The sequence below is a fragment of the Rana temporaria genome, chromosome 4 (assembly GCF_905171775.1).
Source record: "Rana temporaria chromosome 4, aRanTem1.1, whole genome shotgun sequence".
Classification (NCBI taxonomy): domain Eukaryota; kingdom Metazoa; phylum Chordata; class Amphibia; order Anura; family Ranidae; genus Rana; species Rana temporaria.
Window position 1 is genome coordinate 133,830,714 of NC_053492.1, and position 22,555 is coordinate 133,853,268.

General features: G+C 42.3%; 1 protein-coding gene across 1 annotated transcript; it reads right to left on the reverse strand.

Moving 5' to 3' along the window:
• Positions 1-2,325: 2,325 nt before the first annotated feature.
• Positions 2,326-13,440, reverse strand: LOC120936598 (transmembrane 4 L6 family member 4-like). Its single transcript, XM_040349069.1, has 5 exons — positions 13,140-13,440; positions 10,055-10,144; positions 8,559-8,710; positions 5,722-5,938; positions 2,326-2,760 (listed from the first exon to the last, which is right to left on the reverse strand). The coding sequence occupies exons 1-5, from the start codon at positions 13,311-13,313 to the stop codon at positions 2,743-2,745; spliced, it is 651 nt and encodes a 216-aa protein (XP_040205003.1). The 5' UTR covers positions 13,314-13,440; the 3' UTR covers positions 2,326-2,742.
• Between the last annotated feature and the right edge of the window lie 9,115 nt (positions 13,441-22,555).

Sequence of the window (22,555 nt, forward strand, 5' to 3'; positions counted from 1 at the left end):
CTCGTACACACGACCGAGTTTCTCGGCAAAAACCAGCAAGAAACTTGCTGGGAGATATTTTTTTGCCGAGGAAACCGGTCATGTGTACATTTTCGTTGAGGAAACTGTCGAGAAACTCGACGAGCCAAAAAGAGAGCATGTTCTCTATTTCCTTGACAGGAATGGAGAAAATTGGCTTGTCAAGTTCCTCGACAGCCTGACAAGGAACTCGACGAGGGAAACGATGTGTTTTGCCCGTCGAGTTTCTCGGTCGTGTGTACGAGGCTTCAGTGACTGTAAGTGGAACTGAAATACTCAAGTGCAATGCTTAGGTCCCAGTTAGTCAGTCAATAGGTGATTTAAACGTTTTTTCTCCTGTAAATTCTAAGGAGAACAGTGAGCAGCTCAGTGATGACATCACAAAATAATAATCCTAATCTTGTGAGACTAACAGCCAAAGGCAACAGTGCCTCAGATGATCTAACACTGCAGATGCAGTATGCAACTGTTATGCCCCGTACACACGTGCAGGATTTCAGACGGGAAAAGTTCCCATCGGAAATCCCGAAGAGAAAGCTGAGAACCTGCTTGAGCAGCCTTTCCCCCTACACACGGCCAGTTTCCCCGACAGGAAAACTGTGATGGAGCTTTGGTCAGGAATCCCGACCAGTTGTATGCTCCATTGCAGTTTTTCCCATAGGCTCGATTTTTTTTTGTCGTTTTTCAGAACCTGAAAAACGATGTGCAGCCCACACACGATCATTTTAAATTACGTTTTTTAAAAACAACGTTTTTTTCATGCTGAAAAATTATCATGTGTACGCGGCATTAGGGAATAGACATGCCTAGGCACAGTTGTATGTCAGGAAGTGCACTATTGTTTCTTAGAAGGTATTCAAGGTTGCAATTAACCTTTCTAGATGTTCCCCATAATATAGCAAATATTTACTTTCTGATGATCCGTTCAGTAAATATGCCCTTGCTCAGCGGGGATTGCTCCATTGATCCCAGCTGAGCCGGCAGATGACAGGGCGGTCCCCGCACACTGTGCAGGGACCGCCCTGTCAAATCTCTGCTCTCCTCTATGAGGGGATCGGATGAACACGGACCGTCTGTCTGTGTTCAACCGATCCACTCTGTAGACGGATGGAAAAATAGGATTTTCCTCCGTCTGCAGAAATGGAGCATATCGGCGACCGATGAGATCGTGTGTCAGCAGATGTTCATCCGCTGACACCCGCTATCTCATAGGGATACATGTATGTCCCTTTTTCATCCGTAAACGGATGGATGAAAAAACAGACATACGGTCCGCATGTGTGAAAGGGGCCTAACTGTTCTGTAGACTCTACCAATTATGAGTAATTTAACGCACTCAGACTGAGTTTTGTATCTTTAGAACATCTCATACCGAAGGAATAAAAGACATTGTGTAAGGCAGAGCAATCAAACCCAATTCCCCAGTTGGATATAACAATATCTAAGCAAATGTAATTTACTGTATCTTACAGTATAACGCATTGTAATTTAATTTCGGTAACATACTGTATATATTAAAATATGGCAGCTCTGGCATGTCTTTATTTCTGAAAACAACATAGAATAAGATTTAATCACACTTTGACTTATATAGTATATTTCTTTCTGACATTCAGATAAGTAGCTTCTTGGTTTGTTCTTACATCCTTGTTGGTGGTTCTGCTAATACCTGTGGTTCTACATGTATGTTCTTTGTTCTCGTTTCCTTGCTGTGCAGAGCTGGTAGCTAGGCGCATCACCCACCTCACCTGCTGACTAATATACCTTGCTTCATGGCCACTTGCTGCTTACCCTCACAGTCTACCTTGTTATTTAAGTCATGCTCATATCAGTTCCTATTGCCTGAACAATACGTTATACCTAACCATATTCCCCTGCTCCAAGAGTTCCTAGCTACAGTTTGTGTTTCTAGTTTCTGACCTTCTGAGACCCTACTCTGTCCTGTCACTCCTGTGTGTCTGGTCCCTCACATTCTCTGACACCCGTACACCTACCCCCTGTCTGTTTCTTTGTTGGACTGATTTCCTGTGTACCCACCTCATGTCTCTCTCTCTCTCTCTGGATTGAGTTGTCTGACTCTTTCCCTGACCTTTCACCTGGTTCATGGGTCTTCTTATCGTCTCTGCCTAGTATGGCTCCGCAAGTCTTCTCTCTTCTAACATTGTAGGAGCACCGCAAGACCATAAAATAACCAGCTTTCCATGCTGCTGTAGGTAAAAGGTAATCATAAAAGCCAGTATAATATAACAGCAGTTGATAAGGCCCATTCGGATGTAATAACTTATTGGCGCACACTACAAAACAAAATAAGACTTAATAAGCTTTTATTAAAAATAATCTTATGTTGCTATAATGCTTATGTTAAGTATAATATGTACGTGTTCAGACAAGAATTTTGGAAAGTACCTGCCTAGAGGTTGCCCAGCAATATCGGAGGAAGCTGAGAGCCTCATGTAGCGCACAGGCCATTTTTTTGGGCAATGGCAGTCCTAGTGCAAAATAAATAATGCAAAACAGATAATAGTGAGATTTACGGGTACAGTGGGTAACAGTTGTAGTATCAAATACATTGTTTACAATATCACAAGATTTTCTGGTGTTGTACAATACAACATTCAGTCAGAGTCATACAGGCTCTTCATCTGTAGTCTAGCTCCACTTTCTTTGCTTGATGATATTTGTACATTAGGCACACAAGTCGTGTAATTCAGAAATCACCAGGAGTTAAACAGGTCCATCATTCTGAGTGAGAGAAAATAGATGTTTCTGTTACTGAACAAATGTTAATGCATATTACACCTGTGACCAATGGGAAAAAACAGGAGGCACAAATTTGGTATCAATTATTTGTTTAGTAGGTTTAATGTACAGAAAAACAAAGAATGTTACCCTAAAAAAAAAAAACAGCACTTGATGATTCCTTAAAACAATGTTACATTGGGGGTTATTTACCAAAGGCAAACCCACTATGCACTACACGTGCACATTTCAAGTGCAAAGTGCACTTGAAATTGCACTGAAAGTGCACTTGGAAGTGCAGTTGCTGTAGATCCGAGAGGGACATGCAAGGAAAACAAAAAAACAGCATTTTAGCTTGCACATGATTGGATAATAAATAAAATAATAAAATCAGTTGAGCTTCTTCTCATTTCAGATCTACCCCTCGGATCTACAGCGACTGCACTTCCAAGTGCACTTTCAGTGCAATTTCAAGTGCACTTTGCACTTGTAGATGAAAATGATTAATGAAACCTTGCCTCAGCTATGTCATTTGTTCCTTCTTAATATACAAACTTCATTCTAATGAAAAAAGCAGGGAATAGCTTGTACTGTCAATAGTGGGTTTTAAAGGCACAATATGAGACTTCCCCAATTATACAAACAATATACATTTTATTGTAGACAGGTTAAAAAGCTAGTATTTAAAAATACATCCCCATATAAACAGGGGCCTTATAATAGAGTTCATAAATAACCATACAAATAAATAATATGGCAGTTGTGCATGTAATCCAAGTAGTCTTGTCCAATTCTTTATGGTCAACCTAACAACTCTGTTATCATCAAACAAATGAACAAAAATTAGACTTGTAGTGTATTATATATATATATATATATATATATATATATATATATATATTCTAGCAATCTTATAAATAACGAAATACAGAGCCTGCGTAGTGTACAGAATAGAATTCATGTTAGTAATCCTTTGAACATTACCAATGGGAGGTATTAGATATAACCTGTGTGTACCTGTAGAGTAACATGTATACCTGTGGCCTATTTATTTCATAGGCAGTCCCGCCGTTTCCTGTTCTGCTCTTCTTTGGGGTTTGCTTTACCTGGGTCCCCTTTGTCCGCCCCCTAGACTGGATCCTGTGGACTCCATTGATTATTGCCATTTTGTGTAAGCTATGCAGTCTCTGTACAGGCATACCCCACTTTTAGGTACACAATGGGGTTTATTTAGTAAAGCCGGAAAATGAAAAATCAGTATCACTTCTGCAAAGAAACCAATGAGCTTCTAACCCCAGCTTGTTCAATTAAGCCTGGTAATAAAACCTGGACGTGCATTGGTTTCTGTGCAGAAGTGAGCCTGATTTTGCACTTTCCAGCTTTAGTAAATAAACCCCATTGTGTACTTAAAAGTGGGGTATGCCTGTATTTAGTTATTTATAAGATTGCTGTAATATATAGTCAAGTCAAATGTTTGCTTGTTTGTTTGATAACAGTGTTGTTCCCTCAAAGTCACACGGTCCTGAAGAAGCTACAATTCAAGTGAAACATGTTGACCATAAAGAATTGGACAAGACTACTTGTATTACATGCATAATTGCCATATTATTTATTTGTATGTTTTTTTATGTCCTGTATTGTTTGAGAGAGAAATACATAGGGGAGGCTCCCTTTTTATATGGGGATGAATCCCCCCTTTATGTTGATATTAACTATTTATTAAATACTATTTTTTTTAACATGTCTACAATAAAATGTATATTTTTAATTTAATTGGGGGTGTCTCATCGCTAATCTTGTTGGTATGTTTTTTGCTATTGTTTTCCTGGATGTGCCACTTTTTGAAAGTTATTTTGTTTGAATAATTATCATGAACTGTAGTTCACAGTATGGCTGCTAATCAAGGTGTTGTAAACATAAGATAACAATTATTAGTGGCCATTAAATCTTGTAATTGAACCATGGCCATTAAAGGAAGGGGCTAAATATACAGTTAATGCAGAACTATAGACAATACATTTTTTTGGCACTTAGGCAGTGTGGTGTCAGCTACAACGGAGTCAGTTTTTCTTAGAGAACTGGTGACCTGGCATTTGATAGGTAGAGGTGGAGATTCACATTAGGCTTGTGCAGATATGTGTTTCAGGTCTGTATCCTGTTCACTCAGAAAGTGTGCCAAAGCACTGGGCAGAAGGTACTTTTGTGTGTGGAAAACCCCTAAAGTAACCTTTATTGGTGACAATTTTGTAAAGTTGTATGCCAGGCATGTTAAGAGGCTTAACCAGAGAATCAGTGAATCCATTCGGTAGTCCAATCTACTCAGTAATTAGGGACTGACCTCTAATTGGATTTACTTTAGCAAACCTCTGAAAAAAAGACATTGGGGGTTATTTACGAAAGGAAAATCCACTTTGCACTACAAGTGCAAACTACAAGTGCAAAGTGCACTTGAAATTGCACTGAAAGTGCACTTGGAAGTGCAGTCACTGTAGATTCGAGGGGGGAATAAAAAACGGAAAATTGTATCATACTTACCAGTAATTTTCCTTTCCTGGTGCCTATCCATGGCAGTATACTTGTGATAGAGCTCCGCCTCGACTCCTCCTTCAGGGCTAGTGAATAGAATAAATTAAAGGCATAGCCCCTCCCCCAACATTCTCCGTAATATAGAATACCGAGGGTGGGAGCGTATGCTGCCATGGATAGGCACCAGGAAAGGAAAATTACTGGTAAGTATGATACAATCTTCATTCTGCCCATTTAGTATGTGAGTGGATTTATATGTGAGTGGATTTTATTTGGGAGCAGGAGGCTTGGTCTGTCCCATGCATATGTAAACTTTTTTGCCCGTTTAACATCTTTTAATATTGTACTTCCCTGTTTAGCTGCATAACTTTTATGTTTATATAAAACATATAAAACATTTTACTGAGCAGTATTACTTGGAAGGTTATTTCAACTTACCCCGCAGCACCCGCAGCACTTGCAATCTCCACAGATTGTTCCTATTAATCCATTGATAGCTTGTACAGCACAGAGTACAGCTTGTATCCCACCCATAATCAGAAGCATAGAGAAGAGGGTCAGGTTCCAGGTTATGGTGGTTTCTGTATTTACTTTGAAATCACCATTAGTATATGTTTGACATGTATTCCATAATGTCTGGTTTCCAAGGTAATTCCTTAAAAAAAAAAAGAAAAAAAAAGGTTCAATTAAAAATGCAGTCTTATTTCATATGCATGAATAAATTACCGATGTTTAAAGCAGATTTAGTAATGTCGTCTTGTTTACTCTGAGATGAAAGGCCATTTAATCAAAAATGCACCATTGAGCTTCATCACTTTTTAATTTCTGCTAATGTATGTAGCATGTATCCTAGTAATGGGTTATTTTACAATGGTTAATCTATTAGCAATGGTGGATAAACCCCCTGTATAAGCACAAAGGGGATCTCAGATCCTGGGGTCCATTAAAAGAAGGAGCCATTGCTGTCTGGAGCAGGCCCCAAAACCTCATAGGCTGGATGCCATCTGAGGTACTTGCATAGAGCTTCAGTTCCTGCTCTGTAGGTGGATCGATTTCTCCCTATTGGTGTAGTTACAGCACCAACATCAACTATAGAAGCCAGCAGAGTAAACTCCTATGCTGTTTTCACAGGTTTTTCTTCAGATAAGTAACCGCTGAACACCATTGAATGGGTGCCCTTTTTCTCAATGACAGTAATAATAGGAGGCTTCCTGCCATTGACTATCAACAAAAGAGGGATTTTCACCATTATTACGAATGTAAGGGAGGTATTTACACTGACCATTATTATATTAGGGCTATTGGTGGTAAGTAAAGAATGTTTTTGTGAAACTGGTGGTCAGAGATTTTGCAATGACCACCAATGTAATGTGGGCATTTTCATGGACCACCACTTTAACAAGGGGATTCTGCAGTGGCCAACTATGTAAGGGGGGCATCTATATTAACCACCACTGTGACAGGATCATTTTCATGCAATAATAATATCAAGAGGGACAATTGCAAATGTAAAGGGGTACTGTGATCACCAATTTCACAATTGAGTTCTGCTCCAACCATTAATGTAATGGTTGCATTTACATTGACAGTCAAATTATCAACAACATTTTCACTCATCACCAGTGTTTCATCTGAATTTACACTAATTACCAATCTATCATAGGACATTTATATTAAACACAATTTTACAGAGGCTATAATAAGTGGCAGCGAGTTCCATTTTTTGGATGGATTTGAGGTTTTAAATGAGGGGAGCTGATGTTGACTTAATATGAGGGGGTTGAACATTAGGGAGTGTGGTGATGTGTGAATATGAAGTGGTTTACCGTGGGTAGAGGGGGGGGGGCTGGTATTTGAATATGATGGGTCCAGTGGCGTCTGAATATGAGGGTGCTTTACCTTACGGGAGACTGGTGGAGTATGAGAATAATGACATTAGGGTTGTGGGACTGGTACTTCACATTTTTACAGGGTTTTCATTTGGGAAAGGCAGCTAGTGTCTGAATGTAATGGACATGGATGTGAGGGGGCTGCAAATTGGAGAAGGGGGCTTGTAGTAGCTGAATATGAAGGGTTGTACTTTAGGAAGTTGTAGGGACTAAACATAAGAAGGCCGATGGTGGTTGCATATAGGATAGAGTAGATGAGAGGGAACCAGTGGTCGATAAGACTCGCAATGAGCTTGTATATTACGGTAAGTGGTTACCGTGTGATAATCTAAATTGCCTTTGCCACATAAAATGGTTTTGATGCCTAAATGACGTGGACACTTTCTATTAGCTGTTCAGCGGCAGGTCCTCTGAAAAGATTGTCCAGCTTGATGATGCCATGAACTGCAGTGCTAGATCACCATTACCTTAAAACAATGCCAGCGAGGGATACAGATAGCTTACGTAAGGCAATTCTTTATTTTTATTTTATTTTTATCTTGTGATTGGGTTAGAAGGGGGTGGAATTGGTGGGGCTCCAATTTGCCCAAAGATGGGCTTTAGTTCAATTATTTATTTATTAAAGTTTACAAACATAAATATGATTTCGTTTTTAATTTTTTTCCATTAAATTAACATTTAAAGGGGTTGTAAAGGTTCGTTTTTTATATTCTAAATAGGTTACTTTAAGCTAGTGCATTGTTGGTTCACTTACCTTTTCCTTCAATTTCCCTTCTAAAAAGTGTTTTTCTTTGTTTTCTTTGTCTGAACTTCTCACTTCCTGTTCCTCCTCAGTAAGGTGTTCAGTAAGCTGTTCTAAATGACTTTCCACGGCTCGGATGATTGTGGAAAGCTTACTGAAGAGAAACAGGAAGTGAGAAAATCAAACAAAGAAAAAAAACATTTAGAAGGGAAATGGAAGGAAAAGGTATGTGAACCAACAATGCACTAGCTTAAAGGAACCTATTTAGAAAATAAAAGACAAACCTTTACAACCCCTTAAACTGTTGAAAGTTTCATTTTCTCATAAATCATTATATTATCTTACAGTTCAGTACACATACATGGTTATTTTCAGTCATGTGTTAACTCATGTTGGCTCTCATTGCTGAAAATAAAATTTGTTATATAATTTAGCATGTCATTTGCTGTTATGTGCCCATGCAGGGACAATGAAAAGAAAGTACACCAAGAACTGGAAAATACTGTATATAGAGAAAATAAAAATTAATTCTGATAATGCAACCTTCTTCTATTTTTTTTAAAGGTTTCTATATTTTTTATTTCATTTTCTTATTTTATCTTTATAATATCACACTTATATGGACAATATTAAATTAAGCCTACCCATCACTAAAAGGATAATCCCAGATCCCAGGTGCCTGACCATCTTTTCCAAAAAAACATTTTGGTCCTTTATTGATAGCCACTATAGAAATAATAAAATTATAGCCGGCTCCGACAAATCCAACAGCAGCAAAGAGGATGGAAGAAAAACTCTGTAGAGAAATAATAAACAGATTTATCAAACTTCTTTTACAGATAAATAGCAAACTAGTTAATCTATAAATTAATAGCTAAAATAAGTGAGCAGAGTATAAAAATAAAGATTAATTATTGCAGATTAAAGTTGCATTTTAATAAGTGAGGTTTGGGCTCTACCCTGTCATGTTTGAAATACAGTATTATTTAACCCTATAAAGCATATAGTACTGTAAATCTCAGCACCTATGGTTGCTTTCATTTCCATCGCTTGACCATTTGGCTACTGGGGCAATTATTACATTTTACACATACATGTTAGAATCTGCATGTTTTATAGAAAATTTCTTAGAACCCACCAAACATTGTATATTATCCGAAACCAAAGGCCCTGGAGGATAAAATGATGGCTGTTGCAAATTTTTTATATCACATGATATTTGCGCAGATATTTATCAACATCAAATAAAAAATGTTTAGAAAAAAATATATACTGAAATAAACTTGAATGCACACAAACACAATATATAACACCCATTTGTTTTTAAGTATGAAATATGAGGTTGCGTCAAGTAAATAGATACCAATCATGCCAAGATTTAAACTTGTATAAGCCTGTGAAATAGCAACAAACTACGGTACCTAAAATCGTTGATAGGCAATGCTTTAAAAGCCTTTACAGGTTATCAATTTAGAGTTAATCATGAGCTTTAGCACTAGAATTAATGCTTTCACTCTGATGTTCACAGTAATACCTCACATGTGTGGTGCAATCACTATTTACATATACGTGCACGTTTGCATTTGCATGTGAACATGGGAGGAGGAAGGTGCTTCTAAATTATTATTTTTTCATTATTATATTAAAACATGTTTCTACACTTTTTAATTTAACTTTACTCCTATGACAAGGGGTGAACACGTCACTTATGATAGTTTTAGGAGTTACGGGTACCCTTGACCCTTTATTAAGACATCAGGGATCTATTAAACCCTTGACATCTCCGTTGCCCTTCAAAGCATTTGATCAAACACAGTAGCAGTGACAGCACTGAAACCGAAGTGACAACAAACTAAATTTCTGGCTTCATTCATCACAGCCATCCTAACTGCTTACAGAAGTCCTGGGCTCCCTGGTGGAATGGGGGAGACGGGGAATGGGAGCAGGTAGCAGCGGTAGGGGAGTAGCCCTTCCAAGCACTGTAAAAATGATTGGGCATCTGTAGAGTTGTCTAACAAACCACATATATTTCTGTATAGAGTAAAATAAAATTTGTTGTTGCTTACCCACTGAATGTAATTATTGTTTATAATCAACACAGTATATAGGAAAATGCCTACCCATGTTTGTATGTACTTACTGCAAATCTCTTGCCACAGCTTTCATTGCCACAGCACCCACAGCAGTCATTTTTCTTCATACCCAAAAATACCAGCGCAGGAAAAATCATCTATAAAATGGAAACCATTGGTGAAATAATTAATGATGCAGAGGTCTCTTAATTTAAATAGTATATATTTGACTAATATGGCTTGTGCCTTATAATAGGAGAGGCTTCATCTCTCATTCTTTCACTGTTGTCAGTTGACTTAGACTATATAGCATCCATTAGGGTTGAGTGTGTAGTTGCAATAAATAATTGTTTAAAGTAACCTAAAAATTCTCTTGGGAGTGTTGCCCAAATTCTCTTTATTATTATTATTGAGTATAAAATAGAGATGGAGGTTTATTTTTTCACTGTTAATAGAATGCCTATTATAAGCCTGAGTGGGTATTAGGGAGGGAGTGTGTAGGGGATAAAAGGGTGTGATTAAAAGGTGAGAGACGGGAAAGGGGATAGGGAAGGACAAAAGTCATTCTCAGGCCTCGTACACACGGCCGAGAAACTCGACGGGCAAAACACATAGTTTTGCTCGTCGAGTTCCTTGTGAAGCCGCCGAGAATCTTGGCGAGCCAAATTTTCCCATTGCCGTAGGGGAAAAAGAAGACATGCTTTATTTTTGGCCCGACGAGATCCTCGGCGGTTTCCTCGTTGAAAAGTGTATACACGACCGGTTTCCTCGGCAAAAAAAAAGACCCAGCAAGCTTCTTGCTGGTTTTTGCCGAGAAACTCGGCCGTGTGTAGGAGGCCTGAGTTTTTTCTTCCCCAGTATCACTATTGGGTTGAATTTTTTTGTCTTTTCTTCCACATTACAACACATGAAGTTGGGGCAGGCAGATGATGATGGAGGTGGGAGAGGGAAAATGAGGGAAGGGGTTGTAGACGAGGTATGGGTGTAAAGACCTGGTAACCACTAGATTTTTTTTGGTAAAGATTGGTTGAATCATATACACTCAGATTTGGGGAAACCACGCCTCTCCTGATGTCCCTTTACTCCGTATTAGGGAATGATTACGGCTGCCATGATAAATGTAAAGGGTTTTAGGAAAACACATGTCTATATGTTTTATATGTTTGTCATGGTCTTATTATTTATTGTGCTGTGTACGGAGTTCAATTGTTCTATTTGGACTGTGTTTTGTAATGTATTTATTTGTAAACTATTTTAAATGAATAAAAAAAACATGTAGTGCTGTCCTTAAATTCTACCACTCCTTTGATTTTTTTTGCATAATAAAAGTCACTCAAAGAAAATCTAAATATTCCCCCTGGTATATAAAAATATGCATGCCTAAGGCCTCGTACACATGACCGAGTTTCTCGGGAAAAAACAGATGGGAGATATTTTTTTGCCGAGAAAACCGGTCATGTGTACATTTTCGTCGAGGAAACTGTCGAGAAACTCGACGAGCCAAAAAGAGAGCATGTTCTCTATTTCCTCGACGGGAATGGAGAAACTTGCCTTGTCGAGTTCCTCGACAGCCTAACAAGGAACTCGATGAGGAAAACGATGTGTTTCGCCCGTCGAGTTCCTCGGTCGTGTGTACGAGGCTTCAGTGTTGATGGTCCGTTGACTTCAGAACTGCAGGACACAATCAGCAGTTTTAAAGCAAATAATTTACTGAAAGTGAAATAAAAAGTAGAGAAATAATACTGCAACATTTGTGTGAATTGAGGGAAGTGTACACACAGCTAGGTATTTTATGCTGTATTGGGAGAAATACTATAAATGAAGAACAGCCTTACTTACTCTCAGTATATGATTGCGTTTTTTGTCAGGTCTGTCGTGGCAGACAGACTTCTGCTGGTCAAGAGCTATTGAAAAGGACAGGCCATTTAGCTTGCTTGAATGGATGCAAGTAATTTAGCTTTCTTGCGGGGGCCAGCCATTTAGCTTTCTCTCTGCACTGTAAATTATAAATGATTGCCATTTATTTCTCAAAATACTGTTTTCCACTGTTTTACCTTCAGCTGCACCTGCTGATCTCCTATAGCCCCTTTCAGAATTTCCTGTCTAAATGTACTTGCTCCAGCATCAACTACATATCTTTACTCTGGCCCGCCTTCCTAATGGACCATGCCTGCAAAATATTTGTCAGTATTGCTGGTTGAAGTCTTTAGCGGAGCTACATGTGACAGGGTGATGAAGCAAGAACATGCGTGGGAGACAAGGGCAGAGTGTTGTTTCCCTATGGAAGTGCTTGGACAAGGATCTGCCTGGCAGGTCTGGGGGATATTTTGATAAAAGCTGCTGATTTGAAACTATTGAACACAACTTCTGAAATCGCATATATATTAAATATTAGTGTTTGGGTTTAAATCTGCTTTAAGCAGCATAACCTTCTACCTTACCTGTTTTGGCACAAACCTGATCATTTGTTGGATATCTAAATGTCCAACCATTGATGCATTAGTGACTCAAAAACATTTAAAACATTGCACCCATGTTGGTTAGCCACATATACAAAATGTCATATTATTTTCGGAAGTATAAAACAATTCCCGTAAGAGTCTATTCACTAAATTGTATGTGTTAATGGTGTTCCTTACTTTATCTCACAAAGTGTTTCTCATCCAAATAGTATTACTGTATGTAGAATTTATTTTTCTCCTGAAATCGATATTTACTATTTCTATTTTGATGCATTGCTATTTTATCTCTTAAATATGATTTGTATCTACATCTTACATGGTTATATTTTCAATTCTTTACTAAAAAAAATAATAAAATGAGTGTGATAAATTCATCTGATAGCAATGCATTTAATTTTTAAAAAACAAATAACCTTGTTTATAAAAATACTGCATGTAATATGCTTTTGTGAATTGAGCTTATAATCAACTGCAAGCACCCTATAATTGTACTATTGTTACTTTGCTATCGCTGACAAATAATGTGAAGATCCCATGCGCTAGTAAATAACTGCCGTTTATATAGGACTTCAGCTAAGGTCTTCTTTATTTTTCAGAAAGCCTCCTAAAATACTCCCTTTTCATCTCTTTAATCTTCAGTCTAACAAGGGTTTCACAGTTCATACATATTGGTATATTGTGCTCTACTCACCAGCACTCCAGATCCCGCCAGTCCACCAAGGTAGAAAACTTCCCTCGTTATGTGATCATTGCTTTCTGCAACCTTTCCAGCAGGAAAAAACAGTAAAATGTTGGCCAGTACACATAAAATGGCTAAAGGAATTAGGGTAATGCCTAGGCACTTGGCACAACCTCCTGTACACATCTTTGACCTCAACAGGTAACTCAAAAAGTCACTACTTATAAAATACTGCTCCCCTGTGAAAGACAGTCCAGTGTACTGTTATCCACTACTGAAAAGCCTACTATTGTCTGAGCTTTTATGGCGACCTGGCAATTTATATGTCCCACAGATTGTGGATAAATCCTATGACATAATGTTTTGAGCAATAGTTTGCCATGACAACTAATAACCCCTGTTAATATTCTACTTAAGGATTCAGGACAATCGCATAGATTTTTCATTTTTCCTACAACATGAATATATAATGCTTCCTCAAAAGTCACACAGCAGTATTGTATTGATGCCACAAATAGTGTTGCTCACGAATATTCGCATTGCGAATATTCGACTCGAATATAGCATATTCGAGAAATCGCGCTATATTTCGAAATTCGCGGTGAATATTCGCAATTCCGAATATTCGATTTTTTACAATTTTTTTTTTGAATCAGATCACATCCTAGATATCTCCATCGACGTCTAAAAGCATTGCTGGTATCATTAGAGACCCTGGGCCGAGTAGCTGAAGCGTTCATTGAATTTTCCAGAAAGATCGCAATGCGATTATTCGGCAAACGCAATATCGCGCGATTATTTTCCTCGCCCCGATCTTCCGCATCAGAGCGATTTTTACAGTTTCATTTTTAAAACAGATCACATCCTAGTGATCTCCATAGACGTCTGAAAGCATTGCTGGTATGATTAGAGCCATTGGGCCGAGTAGCTGAAGCGATCATTTTATATTGCCGAATATTCGCAATGCGAATATTCGGCAATAGGAATATTGCGCGATTATTTGCTCCGCCCTTTTGCATCAGAGCCAATCAGAGTTCTCCTTCCACACTCGTCACAGGTTAGCAACCAATAGGAACCTGCCTGCATGGACATTATATAAGCTCACTCCCAGCACCATTTCATTGCAGATTCAGAAGCTGGCTATAGAGTGTGGAGGCTGTTTCTGTGTTCCTGGTTTCCTGTGTCTTTGTTCTTGATTGATTTAGATCATCACCAGCATTGCTATTTAGTGATTCCAGTGGATCTTTTCCAGTATATCAACTGCTTTTTTCAAAGCAATAGACCCAAGAGCTTTTTTCAAAGCTACGTTTTGTGCTGTTTTGTGCTGTTTTTTTCATTTGTGTTACTGTTTGATCCTGCAATCCTCCCTGTTCAGTTATATTTGCAAGAGATTTCAGAACACATATTGATCTGAGCTTTATAAAAGAGCTTTTCTAAAAGCTAAGTTTTGTTCATCTTGTGTTACTGTCAGATCTTGCAGGTTCGCTGTTCAGTGATATTTGATAGGCATCTCAGTTCAAATTTTGTTTAGTTTTCCCTAAAGAGCTTTTATAAAAGCTAAGTTTTGTGTTCAGTTTAGTTAAATTTTGTGTAGTAAGTGTACACACTGTTAGTGTACATTTATTTCATCTAGCTTAGCTTAGTGTGTGTTTAGTGTCTGTGTTTTGTGTTTAAAAAAAAAAAAAAAAAAAAAAGTTAGTGTTTGTTTAGTGCTTTTTTTTTTTTTCTTTAATTTTGTAGTCCTTGTCTGGTGTACTACTTTTCTTATAGTTTAGTAGCTGTCTGTGTACGTCTTTGTCTGCGTGCCTGTCTTGTAAAAAAAACACAAAAACACATTTTGTTCACATTTTCCCCCCCAATAAAGTTTAACCCCCCCACACACATATCAGCAATTATGAGCGGCATCCGTGGCCGTGGCAGTAGGGGTAGGGGAGTTACTCCCAGTGCTGGATCGCTGCCAGCACGGGGTACCTCTCGTGCCCCTACTAGTGGTAGAGGATCGGGTGCAAGGGGAGTACGCCTGATCCGGGAGTTCTTCCCATCGGGCAGCCGCCCGATATTGCCATCTCAGGCTCAAGTAGTGGTGGACTACATGGGGCACAGCAGTGCCACTGAGTCGTCGGTCCCGACTCACAGTAGTACCACCATTACACCGTTGCCTGTACTACCCCCCCCCAGCCCCCAAGAGTCCAGCATCTTACTGTTCGACAGCGACAGTGATAGGGATCTCTTGGGGGAGGCCATGCATCAGGCAGACCTCCAGCTCTGTCCTGATGGTCAGGACCTTTTTGAAGGGATGGATGAGGAGGATGGGATACCTGCTGGCAGTATCCCAGAGACATCCCTTCAAACTGGTGCTGCTGTTTTGGTGCAGGAAACAGCAGCACCTAGTCAGACCCAGGCGTGGGTGAGGGGACAGCGGAGCCAGGCTAGAGGCTCCATGTCACGTGGTTCCCTCAGACCAACACATCTCAGCCCTTGGTCTGACATCTCTGGGGGCGAAGAGGGTGACCCATCATGGTTGCCATCTGACGCGTCGGCTCACTACGTCAGTGACGACGGGGAAGGTAGGCACCCTGGTGAAACGGTGCGCCAGGTCACCACCAGGGAGACCATCGTCAGGGTCTCCACTGGTGATGGCAGCAGGAGGTGTCAGGAGGAGGAGCAGCAGCAGCAGCAGCAGCAGCAGGCAGCTCCACCTGTGCGCACCGAATCCCAGCAGGTGCAAGTAAGCGTCACCCCATCTGACAGGAGGGCGGTGCTGAAGTCACCTGTCTGGAATTTCTTTACCCTGGTGGCAGACAACCCTACCGTGGCCATCTGCCGGATTTGTAAAGTGAGGGTGAAGAGAGGGAAGTGTTTGGCTCGGGTGGGTACCACAGCCCTGAACCAGCACCTGAGGATAAACCACTGGGCGTTGTATGAGGAGATGAAGCGTGGTGGTGGTAGCAGCGCCACCACCACAAGTGAGCAGGGTACAGCAGCCCCTGCCACATCTTCATCTGTTTCCAGCAGGTCATGCCCCCCCGCTCCCTCTAGTAGAGGTACTGGTACCGGCAGCCAGACCTCTACTTCCACAGCACCCTCCACGTCTGTGTCCCGCACTGCCGTCCGGCGCCAGGCGTCGATTTCAGACGCCTTTGACCGCACCACTCCCTTCCCCCCTGGAGACCGACGTGTGCGTTCCCTCAATGGGCTCCTGGCAAGGGTTATTGCCCAACATCTGCTGCCCTTCAACATAGTTGACAGCAACCCCTTCAGGCAGATGTTGGAGCAGGCCCAACCCCAATGGCGTGTCCCCAGCCGCCATTTCTTTGCCAGGACTGGTGTCCCTGCCCTACACCAGCACATTGTGCAGAATGTAACCCTGTCGCTGGATCACGCTGTCAGCGACAGGGTTCATCTGACAATGGATGGCTGGACCAGCAGGCATGGGCAGGGACGCTACATCAGCTTCACGGCCCATTGGGTTTCCCTCCGAGGCGTCGGTGAGGGATCGTCGGCAACCGATCTTGTGGTGCCGCCCCGGGGTGTCCAGGGGAGAACTGCTGGTCTCCCTCAAGCCACTGTCTCCGCAGCTGCTGAGCCTCCCAGCAAGCGCCCCCGTAGCTACTCAAGTGTGGGGCACGTGCGCTGTCAGGCCGTGCTCCAGCTTGTTAGTTTAGGGGACCGGAGACACACTGCAGAAGAAGTGCTGAAAGCACTTCAAGCTCAGGTCCAGAAGTGGCTGACACCCCGAAGGCTCCAGCCAGGTATGGTTGTCTGCGATAACGGCAGCAACCTACTCGCCGCCCTCCATGCTGGCAGTCTGACGCACGTGCCCTGTCTGGCACATGTCCTCAACCTGGTGGTGCAGAAGTTCCTGCGCACTTATCCAGGGTTGAGTGACATTGTGGCAAAGGCGCGTAGGATTGCCAGCCACTTCAGGCGCTCCCCAACCGCTACCGCGTCCCTGTCCAAATTGCAGCGGAAGTACAATCTGCCCCTTCACAGGCTGATTGTGGACAGTGTGACGCGGTGGAACTCCACCCTCCACATGCTGAAGAGGTTGTGGGAGCAGCAAAGGGCGGTGAGGGAGTACCTGATGGAACTAGGCACTCAGAGGGCTTCACCACAACTCCCTTTCATCGCCTGTGCGCAGTGGGGGCAGATAAACCAGGTCTGCCAAGTGTTGTCCTCCTTCGAGCAGGCGACCAAGATGGTCAGCAGTGAGCAAATTGGCCTCAATAGCGTGCTGCCAATACTGTTCATGCTGGAGAGGACACTAGATCGCCTGCTCGAGGCTGGGGAGAGTGCCTTGGTGGAGCAGGAGGAGTCAGCAATGCTCCACCGAGACCAGGGCCAGGACCAGGAGGAGGAGGAGGAGGAGGAGGATGATGATGAAGAGGAGGAGGAGGTGGTTGCTGGTGTCGTCCCGGAGTCAGGGCCTGGTCAGGAGGGAGAGCCGGTGTTGGGGGCACCGATAGTCCGGGGGTTGGGCATGTCTGAGTTTGACCAGCAGCGCCTCAGGGAAGAAGAGTCGCACCTCATTCACCTGGCCAGCATTGAGGAGTCACAGCGGGCTGTGCTCTTCCCCATGGCTGCCCACATGCTGAGATGCCTCAGGAGGGACCCCCGGGTTAAGACCATCAAGACGAGGGATGATTTCTGGATGGCCACCCTTTTGGATCCCAGGTGCAAGGGGAAACTGGAGCAGTTCATCCCAGCCAGCCGGAGGCAGCACCGGATGGAGGAACTGCAGGCAGCCATTGTCAGACGGTTGGAGCAGGCAACTCCCCGGCCTCCAGTTGTCCCCCCTCATCTCACCCAGCAGGTGGCTGCACCCAGCTGCAGCCGAGCAGGGGACCTAATGGAAGAGATGAGGATGTTCTTCCAAACCGAGCGACCCAGTACCACCACCAGCAGCAGCAGCAGCAGTCACCACCAGCGGCTGGCCCACATGGTGGCAGACTACATGGCGTCCGTCGGTGCTTCTGACAGTATGAGCACCGACGACCCCATGGAGTACTGGGTTGCCAGATTGGACACCTGCCGCGAGCTCGCTCAGTATGCGCTGGAGTTATTGTCTTGCCCCCCCTCCAGCGTACTATCTGAGCGGACATTCAGCGCGGCAGGTGGGGTGGTCACGGACAAGAGGACCCGTCTGTCCACAGACTCCGTGGACAGACTCACATTCATAAAGATGAATGAGTCCTGGATCGGCGGTGACTTTCTGGCACCCGTCGTCGGTTCAGGGCGCTGAAGGGTCCCTTGCCATGCATTCCCTGATGAAGCCCCGGACCTGATGTATTTACAGTGCTGAATATAACTATTTCAACATCAGAGAAAATCAATGTTAATATTTGGTACAGTAGGCTTTCTTTGCAATTACAGCGGTCAAACATTTCTTGTAGTTTTACACCAGCTTTGCACACACTGGAGGAGGGATTTTGGCCCACTCCTCCACACAGATCTTCTCTACATCAGTCATGTTTCTGGGCTATCGCTGAGAAACACGGAGTTTGAGCTCCCTCCAAAGATTCTCTATTGGGTTTAGGTCTGGAGACTGGCTAGGCCACGCCAGAACCTTGATATGCTCCTTACAGAGCCAATCCTTGGTTATCCTGGCTGTGTGCTTTGGGTCATTCTCATGTTGGAAGACCCAGCCTCGACCCATCTTCAAAGCTCTAACTCAGGGAAGGAGGTTGTTGCCCAAAATCTTGCAATACATGGCCCCGGTCATCCTCTCCTTAATACAGTGCAGTCACCCTGTCCCATGTGCAGAAAAACACCACCAAAGCATGATGCTACCACCCCCATGCTTCACATTAGGGATGGCGTTCTTGGCATGGTACTCATCATTATTCTTCCTCCGAACACGGTTAGTGAAATTATGATCAAAAAATTATATTATAGTCTCATCTGACCACATGATTTTCTCCCATGACTCCTTTGGATCAGTCAAGACAATTATGTCAGCAGTTATTTCACACCCTATATACTCTTATTAAGACTGCTGTACATCATGGCAACTCCTGCCCATGTGATATGACTCTGTATCAACTACTACTGTTAATACTACTACTGCTGCTTCAGCTGCTGCTGCCGCCCAGTCAATACACCTATGTCAGCAGTTGTTTAACACTCTATATACTCTTATTCCTACTGCTGTTCATCATGGCACCTCCTGCCCATGTGATATGACTCTGTATCAACTACTACTGTTAATACTACTACTGCTGCTTCTGCTGTTGCTGCTGCCGCCCAGTCAATACACCTATGTCAGCAGTTATTTGACACTCTATATACTCCTATTCCTACTGCTGTTCATCATGGCACCTCCTGCTCATGTGATATGACTCTGTATCAACTACTACTGTTAATACTACTACTGCTGCTTCTGCTGCTGCTGCTGCCCAGTCAAGACACCTATGTCAGCAGTTATTTCACACCCTATATACTCTTATTAAGACTGCTGTACATCATGGCACCTCCTGCCCATGTGATATGACTCTGTATCAACTACTACTGTTAATACTACTACTGCTGCTTCTGCTGCCCAGTCAAGACACCTATGTCAGCAGTTATTTCACACCCTATATACTCTTATTAAGACTGCTGTACATCATGGCACCTCCTGCCCATGTGATATGACTCTGTATCAACTACTACTGTTAATACTGCTACTGCTGCTTCTGCTGCCCAGTCAAGACACCTATGTCAGCAGTTATTTCACACCCTATATACTCTTATTAAGACTGCTGTACATCATGGCACCTCCTGCCCATGTGATATGACTCTGTATCAACTACTACTGTTAATACTGCTACTGCTGCTTCTGCTGCTGCTGCCGCCCAGTCAATACACCTATGTCAGCAGTTGTTTAACACTCTATATACTCTTATTCCTACTGCTGTTCATCATGGCACCTCCTGCCCATGTGATATGACTCTGTATCAACTACTACTGTTAATACTACTACTGCTGCTTCTGCTGCTGCTGCCGTCCAGTCAATACACCTATGTCAGCAGTTGTTTCACACTCTATATACTCTTATTAAGACTGCTGTACATCATGGCAACTCCTGCCCATGTGATATGACTCTGTATCAACTACTACTGTTAATACTACTACTGCTGCTTCTGCTGTTGCTGCTGCCGCCCAGTCAATACACCTATGTCAGCAGTTATTTGACACTCTATATACTCCTATTCCTACTGCTGTTCATCATGGCACCTCCTGCTCATGTGATATGACTCTGTATCAACTACTACTGTTAATACTACTACTGCTGCTTCTGCTGTTGCTGCTGCCGCCCAGTCAATACACCTATGTCAGCAGTTATTTGACACTCTATATACTCCTATTCCTACTGCTGTTCATCATGGCACCTCCTGCTCATGTGATATGACTCTGTATCAACTACTACTGTTAATACTACTACTGCTGCTTCTGCTGCTGCTGCTGCCCAGTCAAGACACCTATGTCAGCAGTTATTTCACACCCTATATACTCTTATTAAGACTGCTGTACATCATGGCACCTCCTGCCCATGTGATATGACTCTGTATCAACTACTACTGTTAATACTACTACTGCTGCTTCTGCTGCTGCTGCTGCCCAGTCAAGACACCTATGTCAGCAGTTATTTCACACCCTATATACTCTTATTAAGACTGCTGTACATCATGGCACCTCCTGCCCATGTGATATGACTCTGTATCAACTACTACTGTTAATACTACTACTGCTGCTTCTGCTGCCCAGTCAAGACACCTATGTCAGCAGTTATTTCACACCCTATATACTCTTATTAAGACTGCTGTACATCATGGCACCTCCTGCCCATGTGATATGACTCTGTATCAAGTACTACTGTTAATACTACTGCTGCTGCTTCTGCTGCCCAGTCAAGACACCTATGTCAGCAGTTATTTCACACCCTATATACTCTTATTAAGACTGCTGTACATCATGGCACCTCCTGCCCATGTGATATGACTCTGTATCAACTACTACTGTTAATACTGCTACTGCTGCTTCTGCTGCCCAGTCAAGACACCTATGTCAGCAGTTATTTCACACCCTATATACTCTTATTAAGACTGCTGTACATCATGGCACCTCCTGCCCATGTGATATGACTCTGTATCAACTACTACTGTTAATACTGCTACTGCTGCTTCTGCTGCCCAGTCAAGACACCTATGTCAGCAGTTATTTCACACCCTATATACTCTTATTAAGACTGCTGTACATCATGGCACCTCCTGCCCATGTGATATGACTCTGTATCAACTACTACTGTTAATACTACTGCTGCTGCTTCTGCTGCCCAGTCAAGACACCTATGTCAGCAGTTATTTCACACCCTATATACTCTTATTAAGACTGCTGTACATCATGGCACCTCCTGCCCATGTGATATGACTCTGTATCAACTACTACTGTTAATACTGCTACTGCTGCTTCTGCTGCCCAGTCAAGACACCTATGTCAGCAGTTATTTCACACCCTATATACTCTTATTAAGACTGCTGTACATCATGGCACCTCCTGCCCATGTGATATGACTCTGTATCAACTACTACTGTTAATACTGCTACTGCTGCTTCTGCTGCCCAGTCAAGACACCTATGTCAGCAGTTATTTCACACCCTATATACTCTTATTAAGACTGCTGTACATCATGGCACCTCCTGCCCATGTGATATGACTCTGTATCAACTACTACTGTTAATACTGCTACTGCTGCTTCTGCTGCCCAGTCAAGACACCTATGTCAGCAGTTATTTCACACCCTATATACTCTTATTAAGACTGCTGTACATCATGGCACCTCCTGCCCATGTGATATGACTCTGTATCAACTACTACTGTTAATACTGCTACTGCTGCTTCTGCTGCCCAGTCAAGACACCTATGTCAGCAGTTATTTCACACCCTATATACTCTTATTAAGACTGCTGTACATCATGGCACCTCCTGCCCATGTGATATGACTCTGTATCAACTACTACTGTTAATACTACTACTGCTGCTTCTGCTGCCCAGTCAAGACACCTATGTCAGCAGTTATTTCACACCCTATATACTCTTATTAAGACTGCTGTACATCATGGCACCTCCTGCCCATGTGATATGACTCTGTATCAACTACTACTGTTAATACTACTACTGCTGCTTCTGCTGCCCAGTCAAGACACCTATGTCAGCAGTTATTTCACACCCTATATACTCTTATTAAGACTGCTGTTCATCATGGCACCTCTTGCCCGAGTGATTTGACACTGTATTGTCAATGTCTACTACTACTATTACAGCTCAGTCAAGACACCTGTGTCCCAATTTTTTGGTACACTATTGACTATTATGACCACTACTAATGCTGTAAAGTATTCCCCAAGTGTTTTTATGCTATGTATTACTATTACCACTACTGCTTGTAA

Excerpts from the sequence above, each read along its gene's own strand:
- LOC120936598 (XM_040349069.1), bottom strand. The coding sequence starts at position 13,313 with ATGTGTACAGGAGGTTGTGCCAAGTGCCTAGGCATTACCCTAATTCCT. Across the intron at positions 10,145-13,139 it reads TGGCGGGATCTGGAGTGCTG|ATGATTTTTCCTGCGCTGGT; the intron begins GTGAGTAGAGCA and ends TCCATTTTATAG. Across the intron at positions 8,711-10,054 it reads GCTGTGGCAAGAGATTTGCA|AGTTTTTCTTCCATCCTCTT; the intron begins GTAAGTACATAC and ends ATTTCTCTACAG.